The 12,757-nt window shown below is 41.0% G+C and overlaps 1 protein-coding gene across 1 annotated transcript in view; it reads left to right on the top strand.

Moving 5' to 3' along the window:
- The window catches only part of CBWD1 (COBW domain containing 1), a 28,464-nt gene extending 17,103 nt beyond the window's left edge, over positions 1-11,361 (top strand). The window contains 6 exon segments of the mRNA XM_035896073.1: positions 1,411-1,462; positions 7,369-7,437; positions 7,537-7,602; positions 9,432-9,561; positions 10,262-10,317; positions 10,320-11,361. Coding sequence (XP_035751966.1) covers positions 1,411-1,462; positions 7,369-7,437; positions 7,537-7,602; positions 9,432-9,561; positions 10,262-10,317; positions 10,320-10,370 — 424 coding nt within the window. The 3' untranslated portion in view covers positions 10,371-11,361.
- The last annotated feature ends 1,396 nt before the right edge of the window (positions 11,362-12,757 follow it).

The raw sequence follows: 12,757 nt of genomic DNA, 5'->3' as shown, positions 1-12,757 counted from the left end.
TCAGAAGTGATCTGGATGATGGGATCAAGTGTAACCCTGGTGAGGTTTGCTGATGACACCAAACTGAGTGGGGAAGTGGACACTTCAGAAGGGAGAGCCATCCTGCAAGAAGACCTGGATAGGCTGGAAGAGTGGCCTAACAGGAACCGTATGAAGTTCAACAAGGATAAGTGTAAGGTCTTGCATGTGGGAAAACATAATCCAGGAGCGCAGCACAGGCTGGGATCTACTCGGCTGGGGAGCAGCTCTGTGGAAAGGGGCCTAGGGGTCCTGGTGGACAGGAAGCTCAATATGAATGAACAATATGATGCTGTGGCAGAGAAAACCAACAGGATGCTGGGCTGCAGCAACAGGGGCATCACCAGCAGAGATAAAGAAGTCATTATCCCACTGAGCACTTGTCAGGCCACCCCTGGGATACTGTGTTCAGTTTTGGTCCTCACTATGCAAAAAAGTTGTGGACAGGCTGGAGGGGATCCAGAGGAGGGCCACAAAGATGATCAAAGGATTAGGCAGCCTGCCATATGAGGAAAGGCTGAGAGAACTGCGTTTGTTCAGTCTTGAGAAAAGAAGGTTTAAGCGAGACCTTATCACCGTGTTCCAGTATTTAAAGGGTGGCTACAAAGAAGATGTAGATTCCCTTTTTACAAGGAGTCACATGGAAAAGACAGGAGTTAGGGGTACAAGTTACTCTTGGGGAGATTCCAGTTGGACACAAGGGGAAAATTTTTCACAATGAGAACACTCAGCCATTGGAATAATCTCCCCAGGGAAGTGGTGGATTCCACAACACTGGACACTTAAGATTTGGCTGGACAGGGTGCTGGGCTGACTTGCGTAGACTGTGCTTTTGTCAGGAAAGGTTGGACCAGATGATCCTTGAGGTCCCTTGCAACCTGGTATTCTGTGATTCTATGACATGCTATTTCACTTAGCATTACAGATTTCATTTTCAGAAGCAACAGCTTTGTACATTTTTTCTTCTTGCTTTTTCAGCTCATCCTTCTAAAGTATTTTCAAAAAATCAATGTCTAATAAATAGACCCATTTTAGTGATTTTCCCTTCTTGCTATAATGATGTATTTTGCCTTTTGTTGATATGCAAAGGTGGTATTTTTTGAAGTACAAGTATCTAAAATCCCAAAGATACTGCACAGTTATTATAATTGTGTTTATATTTTAAAAACCTAACATTCTAACAAAAATCATTAACTAGATCAAACCAATATAATTAAACATATCTATTATGAGATTAAAACTGAATTAAAAGTTGAAGCTTATTGTGAATATAAAGTCCATTTTTGATATTTTAGTTCTGTTCTGCGCTACTGAAGAGTTTATTTACATTTTGGAGTAATGACATTTTGTACATACCACTCAAATGTGACATTTAATTTTACTTATTTTCAGTTTGCAGAAAAAGCTTGAGCATGTAAAGACAACACATGCACATCTAGATAAGGTAATTACCAAAACTACTGCTTCAGTCTTTTTGTAACAACAAGGTTGTTCAGGGTAATTGCAAGCATTGCATGCTAATCATGTTACCTTTTCAGAAGGGTTAGGGAGTGATGTGTGTTAAGATATTTGTAGGATTGCATTGAATACATAAAGGAATGTGCTTTATTGTAGGTAGATTCTAAATGGATATAACAAGCCTTACTTTCAAAAATAGCTTACAGGCATCCACTGGTCCAGACATTCACATCATTCATTGATTCACACGGAGAGTGTTACTGAAACAGATAAATAGCACTATTCTTTTTAATATTTGCAGAATCAAGTCCTAAATTTGTAGCCAATCTTTATCCTGTAGGTTTTCTGTCTAGTTGTTGTCTGTGTATGTAGATATCGGGGAGATGTTATTCATGACTTTGCATTCTTTGAAGCTGTAATAAAACTTCAATAAGTAATTAAACATGTAGTTTTCTATGAGTGCTTCCCATTTTTTTTTTCACAAGAAATAGTAACAATTTAACTTGTAACAGTGAGGTAGATTCCTCCCTATAAACTAGGTATCAATTCTGTAAACACATGTATGCTAAAAAAAACCCAACCAGTTCTGTTGATGTTATTTTTAGTATCTTGAATTAAACCCTAAAATATATTCCCACCTGCTGCTCCACCCCCACCCTGGTACTCAACACGATGTATGTTTGTATTGGGGCAGAATCTTTTCTCCCCCTGTGTGCAATACAGTGATGCTGGTGTAATGCAACTGCCAATAGCATTTCTGCCTTTGTGGCTTTTATTTGAGGAAATAAGGTAATTTTTGTGATCAGCATATCTAATTTCAAAGACGAATTTAAGAAAAAAAGGTCTGGTCCATCATCCCTACAGCATATAAACTGTTCTATGCTAATTGGTACTATTAAGCACCTGTCTTGTCCATGATGCACAGGTTTTATAGAAAGGCGCCCTTTTTAATTTTCTTTCTTTTTTTCCCTTTTTTTTGTTTTCCAAATGCTGTGATCACAGTATCTTTTTCTGCTTAGACCTTTCTCAAAAGCAAAACAGTCTTAAGTCAGGGAACTACTGAATTTACTGCCAGGCAACAAACAGTTACAATTACTGATTTGAGTACCGAAAAAAAGAAGTGCAAAACAACTTCACAAACACTTACATGAACACCTACCTCTCCTTCTGTCTTCTCTCTCCCCCAGCTTCCTCTGTTTTTTTCAGTGGCTTACACTTAGTCTGTCCACGTTCTCCCAGCAAGGCCACATGTGGCATAGGAAGTTGGGGGTGTTTGTGTAATGGTTTTCCGTTCCTCATCGCTGCCCTGTTCCTTAGAGTTCCTTCCCTGTGGTTCACTTGGGGCCTTGGTATTTGTGGAGTGCCCCTGCTCTGTGGGTAAACAACAAGCTGCAGTCTCTCAGGGGTGTATCTACCTCCTTTGGCATGGCATGCCTCCTACAGAGAGTCTTCAGTTGCAAGTGGCTGGAGGTGTGTGTCTGTCTCTCGAACAGGGTGCCATGTGTTTCTCTGCCTGAAGGTGTGGGGGATGTTTGGTTTCTTTTTTTTACTGTTGTGTAGTTTCAGAGCTGGCTGGAACAGGTTGTGGGACACATGAGGCAGCTTGATGGCCTCTTCCCACAGCCCTCAGCACTGCAGCCGCCTGCTACATAAGCCTTGTAAGCGTACGTACTTAAAGAGCTGTATGAACATATATGGGTTATAGACTCTTACCCTTAATATTGTCAGAAACTGAATGTACACCTAGAACATATTCCACTCACTCCTTGCCACTGAGAGTTAGACTGTAGGGGTTGATTTGTAGCAGTCTGAATATACACATTAAAAGTTGTTGTATTTAACTTCCATCTCCTGACAAGCAGATGGTGGAGGTTAGTATCATAAGGGTTTGAATTCACATGTTTCCATTGTAGACTCCACCCTTAGGAGTAAATTAGTAAGGTTAGCATTGCTTACTGTAAAATTCAGGCCTTGTTCCTGCAAAACATGAAACGAAGACACTTGGCTGTTTAATTTACTCACTGTGTCTTAGTATACAAACAAATACTCAAGAAAACAGTTGAACAGTACAACCATGGAGTAACACCACTATTGGATATCCAATTGGTTTCTGAGTCCAACAGCTGTAATTTCATCCAGAACCAAAATGCGTGGTGACCAATGGTCATTTGGTATAGCATAGGCATTTCCCCAGTTGGGGAGTAAGATGTTGCATCAGATGACTTAGATTTCCCAGAGCTTGCTTCACATCGTATAACCATATTAAGTGAGCTCTGATGTTTCTCCTGAGCTTGTTATTCCTTAGCTCCCAGGTGTAGATCTTTGAAGGACTTCTTTTCTACTTTCCAACTCCCAGTTTGTGGGGTGGGAGCATGGAGATTTTTACCCCTCGAGACACTTTCACAACTGCAATTTTGTGTTGGCTCTTAGTTGTTTTCATGAGTTTACAAAGTCATTAGATAAACATTTAAATTTGCTGTGTTGCTTATATTTAATTCCAAAAGGAGAATATGATGGCCTTTCGCTGTTTTCAAGACTAGGAACTTCACAGTCAAGATTTGCAGTTCAAAAAGTGTCATGATTTAACCCCAGCTGGCAACTCGGCACCACACAGCTGCTCACTCCCCCGTGACAATGGAATGGGGGAAAGAATCAGAAGAGTAAAAGCGAAAAACTTGTGGGCTGAGATAAAGACAGTTTAACAGCGAAAGCAAAAGTCGCGCATGCAAGCAAAGCAAAGCAAGGAATTCATTCACCACTTCCCATGGGCAGGCAGGCGCTCAGCCATCTCCAGGAAAGCAGGGCTCCATCACGCATAACAGTGACTTGGGAAGACAAACGCCATTGTGCCGAATGTCCCCCCCTTCCTTCTTCTTCCCCCAGCTCTATATGATGAGCATGACGTCCCGTGGTCTGGAATAGCCTTTTGGCCATTTGGGGTCAGCTGTCCTGGCTGTGCCCCCTCCCAGCTTCTTGTGCACCTGGCAGAGCTGAGAGCTACAAAGTCCTTGGCCAGTCTAAGCACAACCCAGCAACAACTAAACCATCAGTGTGTTATCAACATTCTTCTAGTACTAAATTCAAAACGCAGCACTGTACCAGCTACTAGGAAGAAAACTCTGCCCAGCCGAAACCAGGACAAAAACAAAAATACAGGCATTGTATGCACTGTATTTTAACCTGAAAATTAAATTTAATCACAGCAACTTTCTAGAAGGAAAGTACGCTTTCCTAAGCTACTGTATGAAAATGCAAGTTTTTCTTTTTTTGTTGCAAGTGGGGCAAAAGACCATCTTTGGCTGAACAGGGAACTCCTCGTGGAGCTCAAGAGGAAAAAGAAATTGTATGATCTTTGGAAGTGAGGTCAGGCTTCGCAGGAGGAGTACAGAGCTGTGGTTCATTTATGCAGGGAGAAGACACAGAAGGGCAAAGCTCAATGAGCATTGAAACTGGCCAGTGTTGCTTCAGATAACTAGAAGGGTTTTTTTAAAGTATGTTAGCAGAAGAGGTCTAGAGAAAAAATTGGACTGATAGTTGTTGAAGGTAGTTATCTGACTAATTAGGGATGAAGAAAAAGCAGAGGCATTCAATGCATTTTTTGCGTCAGTCTTTAATAATACTGATAGATGTTGGGCTGTCCAGTCCCCTGAGTTGGAGGACCACATATATGGGAACAGTGACTTTCCATCTGTGGACACTGAAGTTGTAAGGGACCAGTTGTATTGACTGAATGTTCACAAGTCCATGGGGCCTGATGGGGTTCATCCCAGAGTACTGAAGGAGCCAGCAGATCGTATGGCAGGGCCTCTCTTGATCATCTTCCAAAGGTCTTGGGAGTCTGGGGAGGTCCCTGCTGACTGGAAGCTAGCCAGTGCTATTCCATTCTACGGAAAGGGCGTGAGGGAAAATCCAGGGAGCTACAGACCTGTTAGTCTAACCTCAGTGCCTGGAAAAATTAAGGAGAAGATTATACTGGGTACTGTTGAAAAGCACTTAAAGAATAATGCAGTCATCGGGCACAGTCAGCATGGGTTCACAAAAGGAAGTCCTCTTGAACTAGTTTGATATCCTTCTATGATAAGGTCACTGGCCTAGTGGATGAAAGGAAAGTGGTGGATGTAGTTTTTCTGCATTTTGGAAAGGCTTTTGATACTGTCCCTCAGTGTCCTTCTGGACAAGTTGTCCAGCTGTGGGGTGTGTGGTTTCACGGTGCACTGGGTGAAGATATGGCTGAAGGGCAGAGCTCAAAGGGTTCTAGTGAATGGGCTGGGGTGAATGTACATCTGGCTGGTCACCACTGGGGTTCCTCAGGGCTCAATTCTAGGGTCAGTTCTGTTCAATATATTTATCAGTGATCTAGATGCAAGAGTTGAAATCACCATTAGCAAGTTTGCAGATGATACCAAACTGGGAGTTACTGTTGACTCTGTTGAGGGATAAGAGGCCTTGCAGAGGGATCTGGATAGATTGGAGCAGTGGGCAGTCATCAATGGCATTACATTTAACAGGTCCAAATGCTGGATTCTGCACCTGGGATGGAGTAAGGCTGAGCACAAGTATGAGCCCCCTCCTGGGGTGTATCCAACCCGCCACAGCCCGCTGGTCAAGAGAGGTGATCGTCCTGCTGTATTCAGCGCTGGTGCGGCCTCACCCTGGGGACTGCGTGTGCAGTTCTGGGCCCCACCGTTTAAGAGGGATGGGAACGTCCTCGACTGCATCCAGCGGAGGGCAACAAAGCTGGTGCAAGGGCTGGAAGGCACGGACTGTAGGGAGCGGCTGAGACTCTGGGCTTGTCTCGTTTGGAGAAAGGGAGGCTGAGGGGCGACCTCATTGCTCTCTGCAGCTTCCTGAGGAGGGGAAGGGGGGAGGGAGGTGCTGAGCTCTTCTCCCTGGCATCCAGCGACAGGATGCGTGGGAATGGTTCAAAGTTGCACCAGGGAGGTTCAGACTGGACATGAGGAAGCATTTCTTTATCAAGAGGGTGGTGAAACACTGGAACAGGCTTCCTGGAGAGGTGGTTGATGCCCCAAGCCTCTTCGTGTTTAAGAGGCATTTGGGCAATGCCAAGGCTTTAGCTGTCAGTCAGCCCTGGAGTAGTCGGCCAGTTGGGCTAGATGATGGTTTTAGGTCCCTTCCAACTGAACTATTCTGTTCTGTTCTGGTTTTTTAGTGAGTTAGACTAGTCATCTGAAAGCAGTAATAATTTGAAAGAATTTTAGGTTGTACAAAAAGTAATTCTCTGTATGTTCCTCTATGCCACTGAGAGGTTATAGTGACAAAAATAAGGTTTACGCAGATTATTTCTTTTATTTTGTAATAAATTGTTAATTTTAAACTACACATTTATTTATTATTATTTTGGAATAAAACATCACTTCAGACATCTTTATTTTCGGAATCTATTCTTAGTAGTCTATGAAAAGCTTTTTGTAACAGGGACGTATGGATAGGTGAAAAATATATTGATTAATTTTTGTCTGATACAATTGTGATGTAGATCAGAAATTGTAACAAAGATCAGTATGCCAAGAAAGTAGCATTCTTAAACATATTTGAAAGATTGAGCTTACTAGCCTATAAGAATTAAAATTCTTAGGCTTTCTTTGAGAGCAAACATCAGCTACAGCAGAGAATTACATGGTAGAAGCTGATGACATTAAACTATTCAAAATATTGTGTATGCCCCTTAAGTGCACACCCAAACAGAACCAAAAGGTGTAGCATAATATAGCAAATAAGAGCAGAATAGAAATGGATAATTTTTTTTTTTAATTTGACATGGACATATAGTTGCTTTTTTATGAGGCCAAGTTACAAAGAATACTTTTTGAAATTAATGTAATGAAATGTTTATTCAGTTTGGTAATAATAAATTGGCCCTTCCATTTACAGGGTATAATTACAGTAACATTTGAAGTTCCAGGAAATATAAAAGAAGAAAACTTACATCTTTTTATTCAGGTAAGTAATACATCACTGTCAACTGGAAAGTCATAGTGGCTTTTTATAGCAAATCGTCCCATGCCATTCTGTTTATGAAAACATTTTTCCTTTTTACAGAATCTTCTGTGGGAGAAGAGTGTGAAAGATAAGACTGGACGCACCATGGATGTGGTAAGACTGAAGGTTAGTCAGAAATTACCAAATTCTTTGTTTTGTTCTCTTCCTCTCTTCCCAGTTAAAAAACTGTGGCGTGCTATCAGCTACAGGCCTATCAAAGGTGCTACTGGATCACTGTAGCAGAGCAGACAAAATGGAGAAGAGCAATTTGCCATTGTTCCGTGTAGAGACAGTTATCTGCTGACTGGTGGAACAGCTCAAAAGGAGACAGCTGACAGAGAAGCAAACATTGATCCTACTTTTTTTGAATTGTGAGGGAAGATGTACAGTCCTAAACATCGGTGGCAGTGTTAATAATCAGGACATAGCTAAATCACTTTTTCATTTTTCACCTCCATTGCTTTGAAAGGTTCCACCCATCTTGCATAAATGTCTCCTTATCCAGGGATATAACTATAGATTGCTCTCTGTAATGATAATTGTTGGCATAATATGCAGAATTTGAATTTGGCATAACATAGCAGTGCAATACTAGTTGTGGTCTACACTTAAAAACTTTTTACAGTATTGTCAGACTGTAGTTTTAAAGATGGAGCCTGAAAGTATTCATCTTCATGAGCACTTCATATGTTTTTCAGTTGCATGGTTTTGAGAGTATAGGTGACAATTTAGGATATATTTTCATTACACCAAGCAGCCAAGTAAATAATTAAAAATGAGAATCAAGTCTGTCATTTGGTAGGCCATAAGTAATACAAGAAAATACGCTCTGCTTTGTTTCCTGAGCGCGCTTGTGCATCATGGGTAGCGACATCATTATTTTCATTTCATCAGAAGAAGGGTTATATTCTTTCTCTTTTAGCAACAAAATGAGAATATTCTTGTCTTCCTCTTCCTGACAAATAGAAGAAAATAGCCACTGATGCATCTTAAGCTGTCTGAAAGCAGTTACTGTATGAACAAATACATTTTTGTTGTACTGAGCACTGGAATCAAAGCATTTCTTTAGGAGATCTGAGGCCTGTGATAAACTGGGTGCTGGCCCTCAGTCAGACAAATACACCAAAGCAAATGAACCCCAGGTAATTACACAACGGGTTCCAAAGATTGTTGCTTTTATATTTATATCTTACCTGCAGTCATAATCCTTTTAGCAGTGATAGTCACAGAATTCCAATTAATATGTCAAATGGAGACCTTTTTTCATGAAATATTTTTAACTTTTTTTTCCCCCCTTGGGGTAAGTATGAGAGATGTTTTACAGAATGTGTTCTACTAGAATATTCTTTTTCCCCCCTTGGGGTAAGTATGAGAGATGTTTACAGAATGTGTTCTACTAGAATAAAGTTTTACATGGAGTGATGAACGCTCCTTCAGTATGACTTTTGGTATGTGAGTTAATGGGCTCTCTCTGACAGTATTCTTTTCTAATTCTGTTGCTAGTCGTTTTACCTCACAAATATTTGTTCTTTCTCCGGTATTCAGAGATTCTGTTTTAGAATAGTGAAAATGCTGAGCATGAGAGCTTAATCAGAATAATCTGAAATCAAACATTTTTGCTCATTTTACATCATCTTCAATAGGCAAATCAATCTTTCATAGACACATACATCATACACCATACACCATACATATATTTCAAGCGGCATAGTAGCAGACAGCATTTTATTTTTGCTCAAACTTGCTAGACACTGACCAAATGAGGAACAGAAGGCAGAGTACGGCAAAGTCTAATTACTATTTTTTTAAAAAATAAGGAGATGTGAGAATGGATGCTAGGAGTAGAAGTGATCATACTACATGTTTTATTTTGACTAACTGATGCATAATTGCCAGGTATATTTAATTTTTAAAGGTTTGTTTATATATCCTCTAACAGTTATTTTTCTGATAAGGGACTGGTATCTATTCAAGGCAAATCTCATCAGGTGATAGTCCAAGGTGTCCATGAGCTCTATGATCTGGAAGAGACTACAGTAGCCTGGGAAGAAGATGAAAAGAGAACAAATAGACTGGTCCTAATAGGTAAGAGGAAATTACGTATCTCCTTGTTTGAGCTGAAGAAGCTCTTCTTTCAGCAGCCAGTCCTGTAACTTGTCCAGTGAAAAGCAGCCAGCCTAAACTGGCCAGAATAGTAGCAGTGAGTATGTTCAGTGTAACCTTCAGTCAAAGGCTTCTTCTTGAAGACCTCCAGCAGTTTTATATCCCAGCTGAGAGGAATCCACACTGTCCCTTTTAGTGAAATAAAATAAAATACAGTTCTAAGTATTCATAATTTGTGTTGGCATATTTAATGTTATTTTTAAAATCCATAATTATAAATATGATGGGAATGGTTTGAATGTTTGATCAAATATTCAGTAATTGTAAGGAAGGTGATTATAGCCATTAAAATATATAAAATCTGGGTTTTTTTCTGAAAAACTTGTAAAGCTGAGGTTGTACATTTTTTATTTCCTATGTGTTACTCTCTGCTTTGCAAAGTGTTTATTACCCAAACCCGCCTGTTTTTCCTCCTTTCCCTTACTTGAACAGCTTGAAGTCTGTTGTTGCCTGTAAAATCCAAAGTTACCTTGTTACCTGCAGCTTACTTTTAATACTGCTCTGTTTTCACTCATTGGTATAATAAGCATTTTCTTTGCTGAGAAGAACTGCAGGTTGCTACTTGCACACATTTTTGTAACATGCTGTAAAATATAATGAGCTAATTTACTTCTCTTCACAGGCAGGAACTTGGATAAGGAGACCATCAAAGAGGTATTCATAGCCACTGTGAGAGAGCAACAAGGAAGCAGTTGACATCAAACTACAAAACCCATGAAATGTCTGCTTAACCCTGCAAGCTTTTTATGACAGAAAAGACCGAATGACATGCAGTATAGTAGGTTTTTTTCCTCTTGCAGTTTACACAACAGTTAAACCCTGAAAGTCCTCCTAAGAATCCCAGCTGACCCACTGTTCATAGATGAGCTCTTATGATCTTGAATCAAACACAAGGAATTCTACCATTCTGGATTTGGCTTAAGATGTGCCAGTAACGTGATTTACCTGTGCAGAAATGCAGATAGGCAAAAGACTCCTTTACACTGTACACAAAGTATTACAGTAGGAATATGGTAAACATGTTTGAAGCATAGTGCTTTCTCCAGCTAAGTCTTTTACTGATGGAAATGAAGTAACAGCGATTATTGCCAGTGAAAAATATTTTGTTTACTATTAAACTGTCTTCCATCTCTTTCCACTCGTTTGTGATTTTTGAATGTATACATCCATCCCAGGTACTGCTAAACCTGTTGTAGAAATGAAACTAAAATTTTAATACATACATAGCAGAGGCTCAAGACGACACGGAACATACACTATCTGCATAATAGCTGTGTGTCATTTGTCACATACCTAACATTTGCTTTAGGATAAAAGGCACATCAAACTAAAAAAGAAAAAGGATGCCATTCCTTTATCAGCCATCTTAAAAAATATCTTTGTGCTTCTACTAAAAGAAATTAGTTTGGAGTTTGTCTCCAAAGAGCTAAGGAAGGAGGCATGGTTAATCTTTCACTTCCAGGAGCTGGTGTCTGGATTGATTAATAGATAAAGTCATGTGTCCAAATAGGATCGAGCTCTTCAGTCTCCCAGTAGATGCATTAGCAGATGTTACTTCATTCCTCACATCATAACTAGTTTTAGATAGCTTGAAGAAGTTGCCAGAAATTAGCAATTTCTGTAAATTAAGGCATGGTGAAAAGAAAGAACAAACTACTTGCAATGCTGCTTTCCGTTTAGCGGAGCACTTGAGTTCTCATTTGAGTGTGATGGGTATACTGTTGAGAGACATTGTCATGGTTTCCCATAGCGTTTGCATATCTTCATTTTGAAAGCTCATACATATTCTCACACTGATACATGCTTTGGATTGAATAAATGGCACTTAGTCCTGCATGAAAATTAGTCAAACAATTGCCATCAGTGTTATGGATTGAGTTACAAACATCACGTAAATGCAAAATTGTGGACAATAACATCTGTATTTATCGCAGCTCATACTTCCATTCTTCACAGAGAAAGCAATCAAATACCTTTTATCTTATAAATGCCTCATGTAATTGAAGAACTTTGTTGTCTTTAGAAACACTAATCTCTGAAGTGCCCAGCTGAGCATTCATTTTCCATTTGAAAAAAATGTTCAGGGATTTAATAAGAGCTTCAACCATGAGTCATAACGGAACAAGCCATGGGCGTCTTACCCACTTACTGTCATATTTTAGATGCTTATTTTTTGTATTTGCTCACCAACCACATACCCCAAAAATCCCAGAATGACTGTCAATATGGGGTGGGGAGGGTTGTTGCTGTTAATGAGGCGTCTCTGCAGCTGGGAATCTTCTTCCCGTGTAGCTCATCCTGCTATTACTCATTCTTCCCGTTGGACGTTCCCCGTGCTGCTGACAGAGGTGGCATTGAGGGAGCTTTCGTCAGTGTGCACAGCTTTGTCTCTCTTCACATATTCTGGGAAGCCCCTGGGACAGAGAGCAGCGCTCAGGCAGGATGAGGCTCTGCACCTCTCCATCCTTGCCGACTGTCAGGATGCCTGCTCTGCCTTGTCCTCCTCTATTCTGTTCACACACAGCAATGCTGGTAACACAGCCAGCGGCAGGCTCTTCATCCTCTTCTCCCTAGAAGATTGCTGTTTTCTTTTCCTGGGTGTTTATTTAACTGACTTTTGCTTGTCTGTTCTCACACATCCAGCGAGGGGTGCTAAGTCTTGTTCTTGTGTCATGCCAAAATGAAAGCCAAGTGATAGAGCTCCCGTAAAAGCTGCCCTTAGTGAATCGATTGCTGGGTGCTTTTGGTATTCACAGCTGGCAGTTACATCAAGGACGCCCTTCTCCGAGGAGCTGGAACTAGGTTAAAGTGGGGTTGTGCTGGAGGCACAAAGGGATCAGGCAGGCGCTGCTCAGCCCTGTCCTAGGGTGGCAGTGGAGTGGGCGGTGAGGTGGCTGAGGGGTGCTGGGGGTGGGGGAGAGCGAGGTGGGGTCTGGCGAGGAAAAGCATTGGCATTTCTCCCTGTACAGGTCCCACGAGGGGCACAGCAGGGAGCAAGCTGCACCTTCTCGTGAGGAAATGGTGGCTGTCACAGCTGTGGGGCAGCCATCCACATCCGGGCCCACGTCCAAACCAAAATAACTCCTGGGATAATAACACTTCACTCCCCCCGCCTCCA

The sequence above is a fragment of the Egretta garzetta genome, unplaced genomic scaffold (genome assembly GCF_000687185.1).
Source record: "Egretta garzetta isolate BGI_Z169 unplaced genomic scaffold, ASM68718v1 scaffold886, whole genome shotgun sequence".
In the NCBI taxonomy this organism is placed as follows: domain Eukaryota; kingdom Metazoa; phylum Chordata; class Aves; order Pelecaniformes; family Ardeidae; genus Egretta; species Egretta garzetta.
Note: the sequence above shows the minus strand (reverse complement) of the source record. Positions and strands in the feature narration are given on the sequence as shown.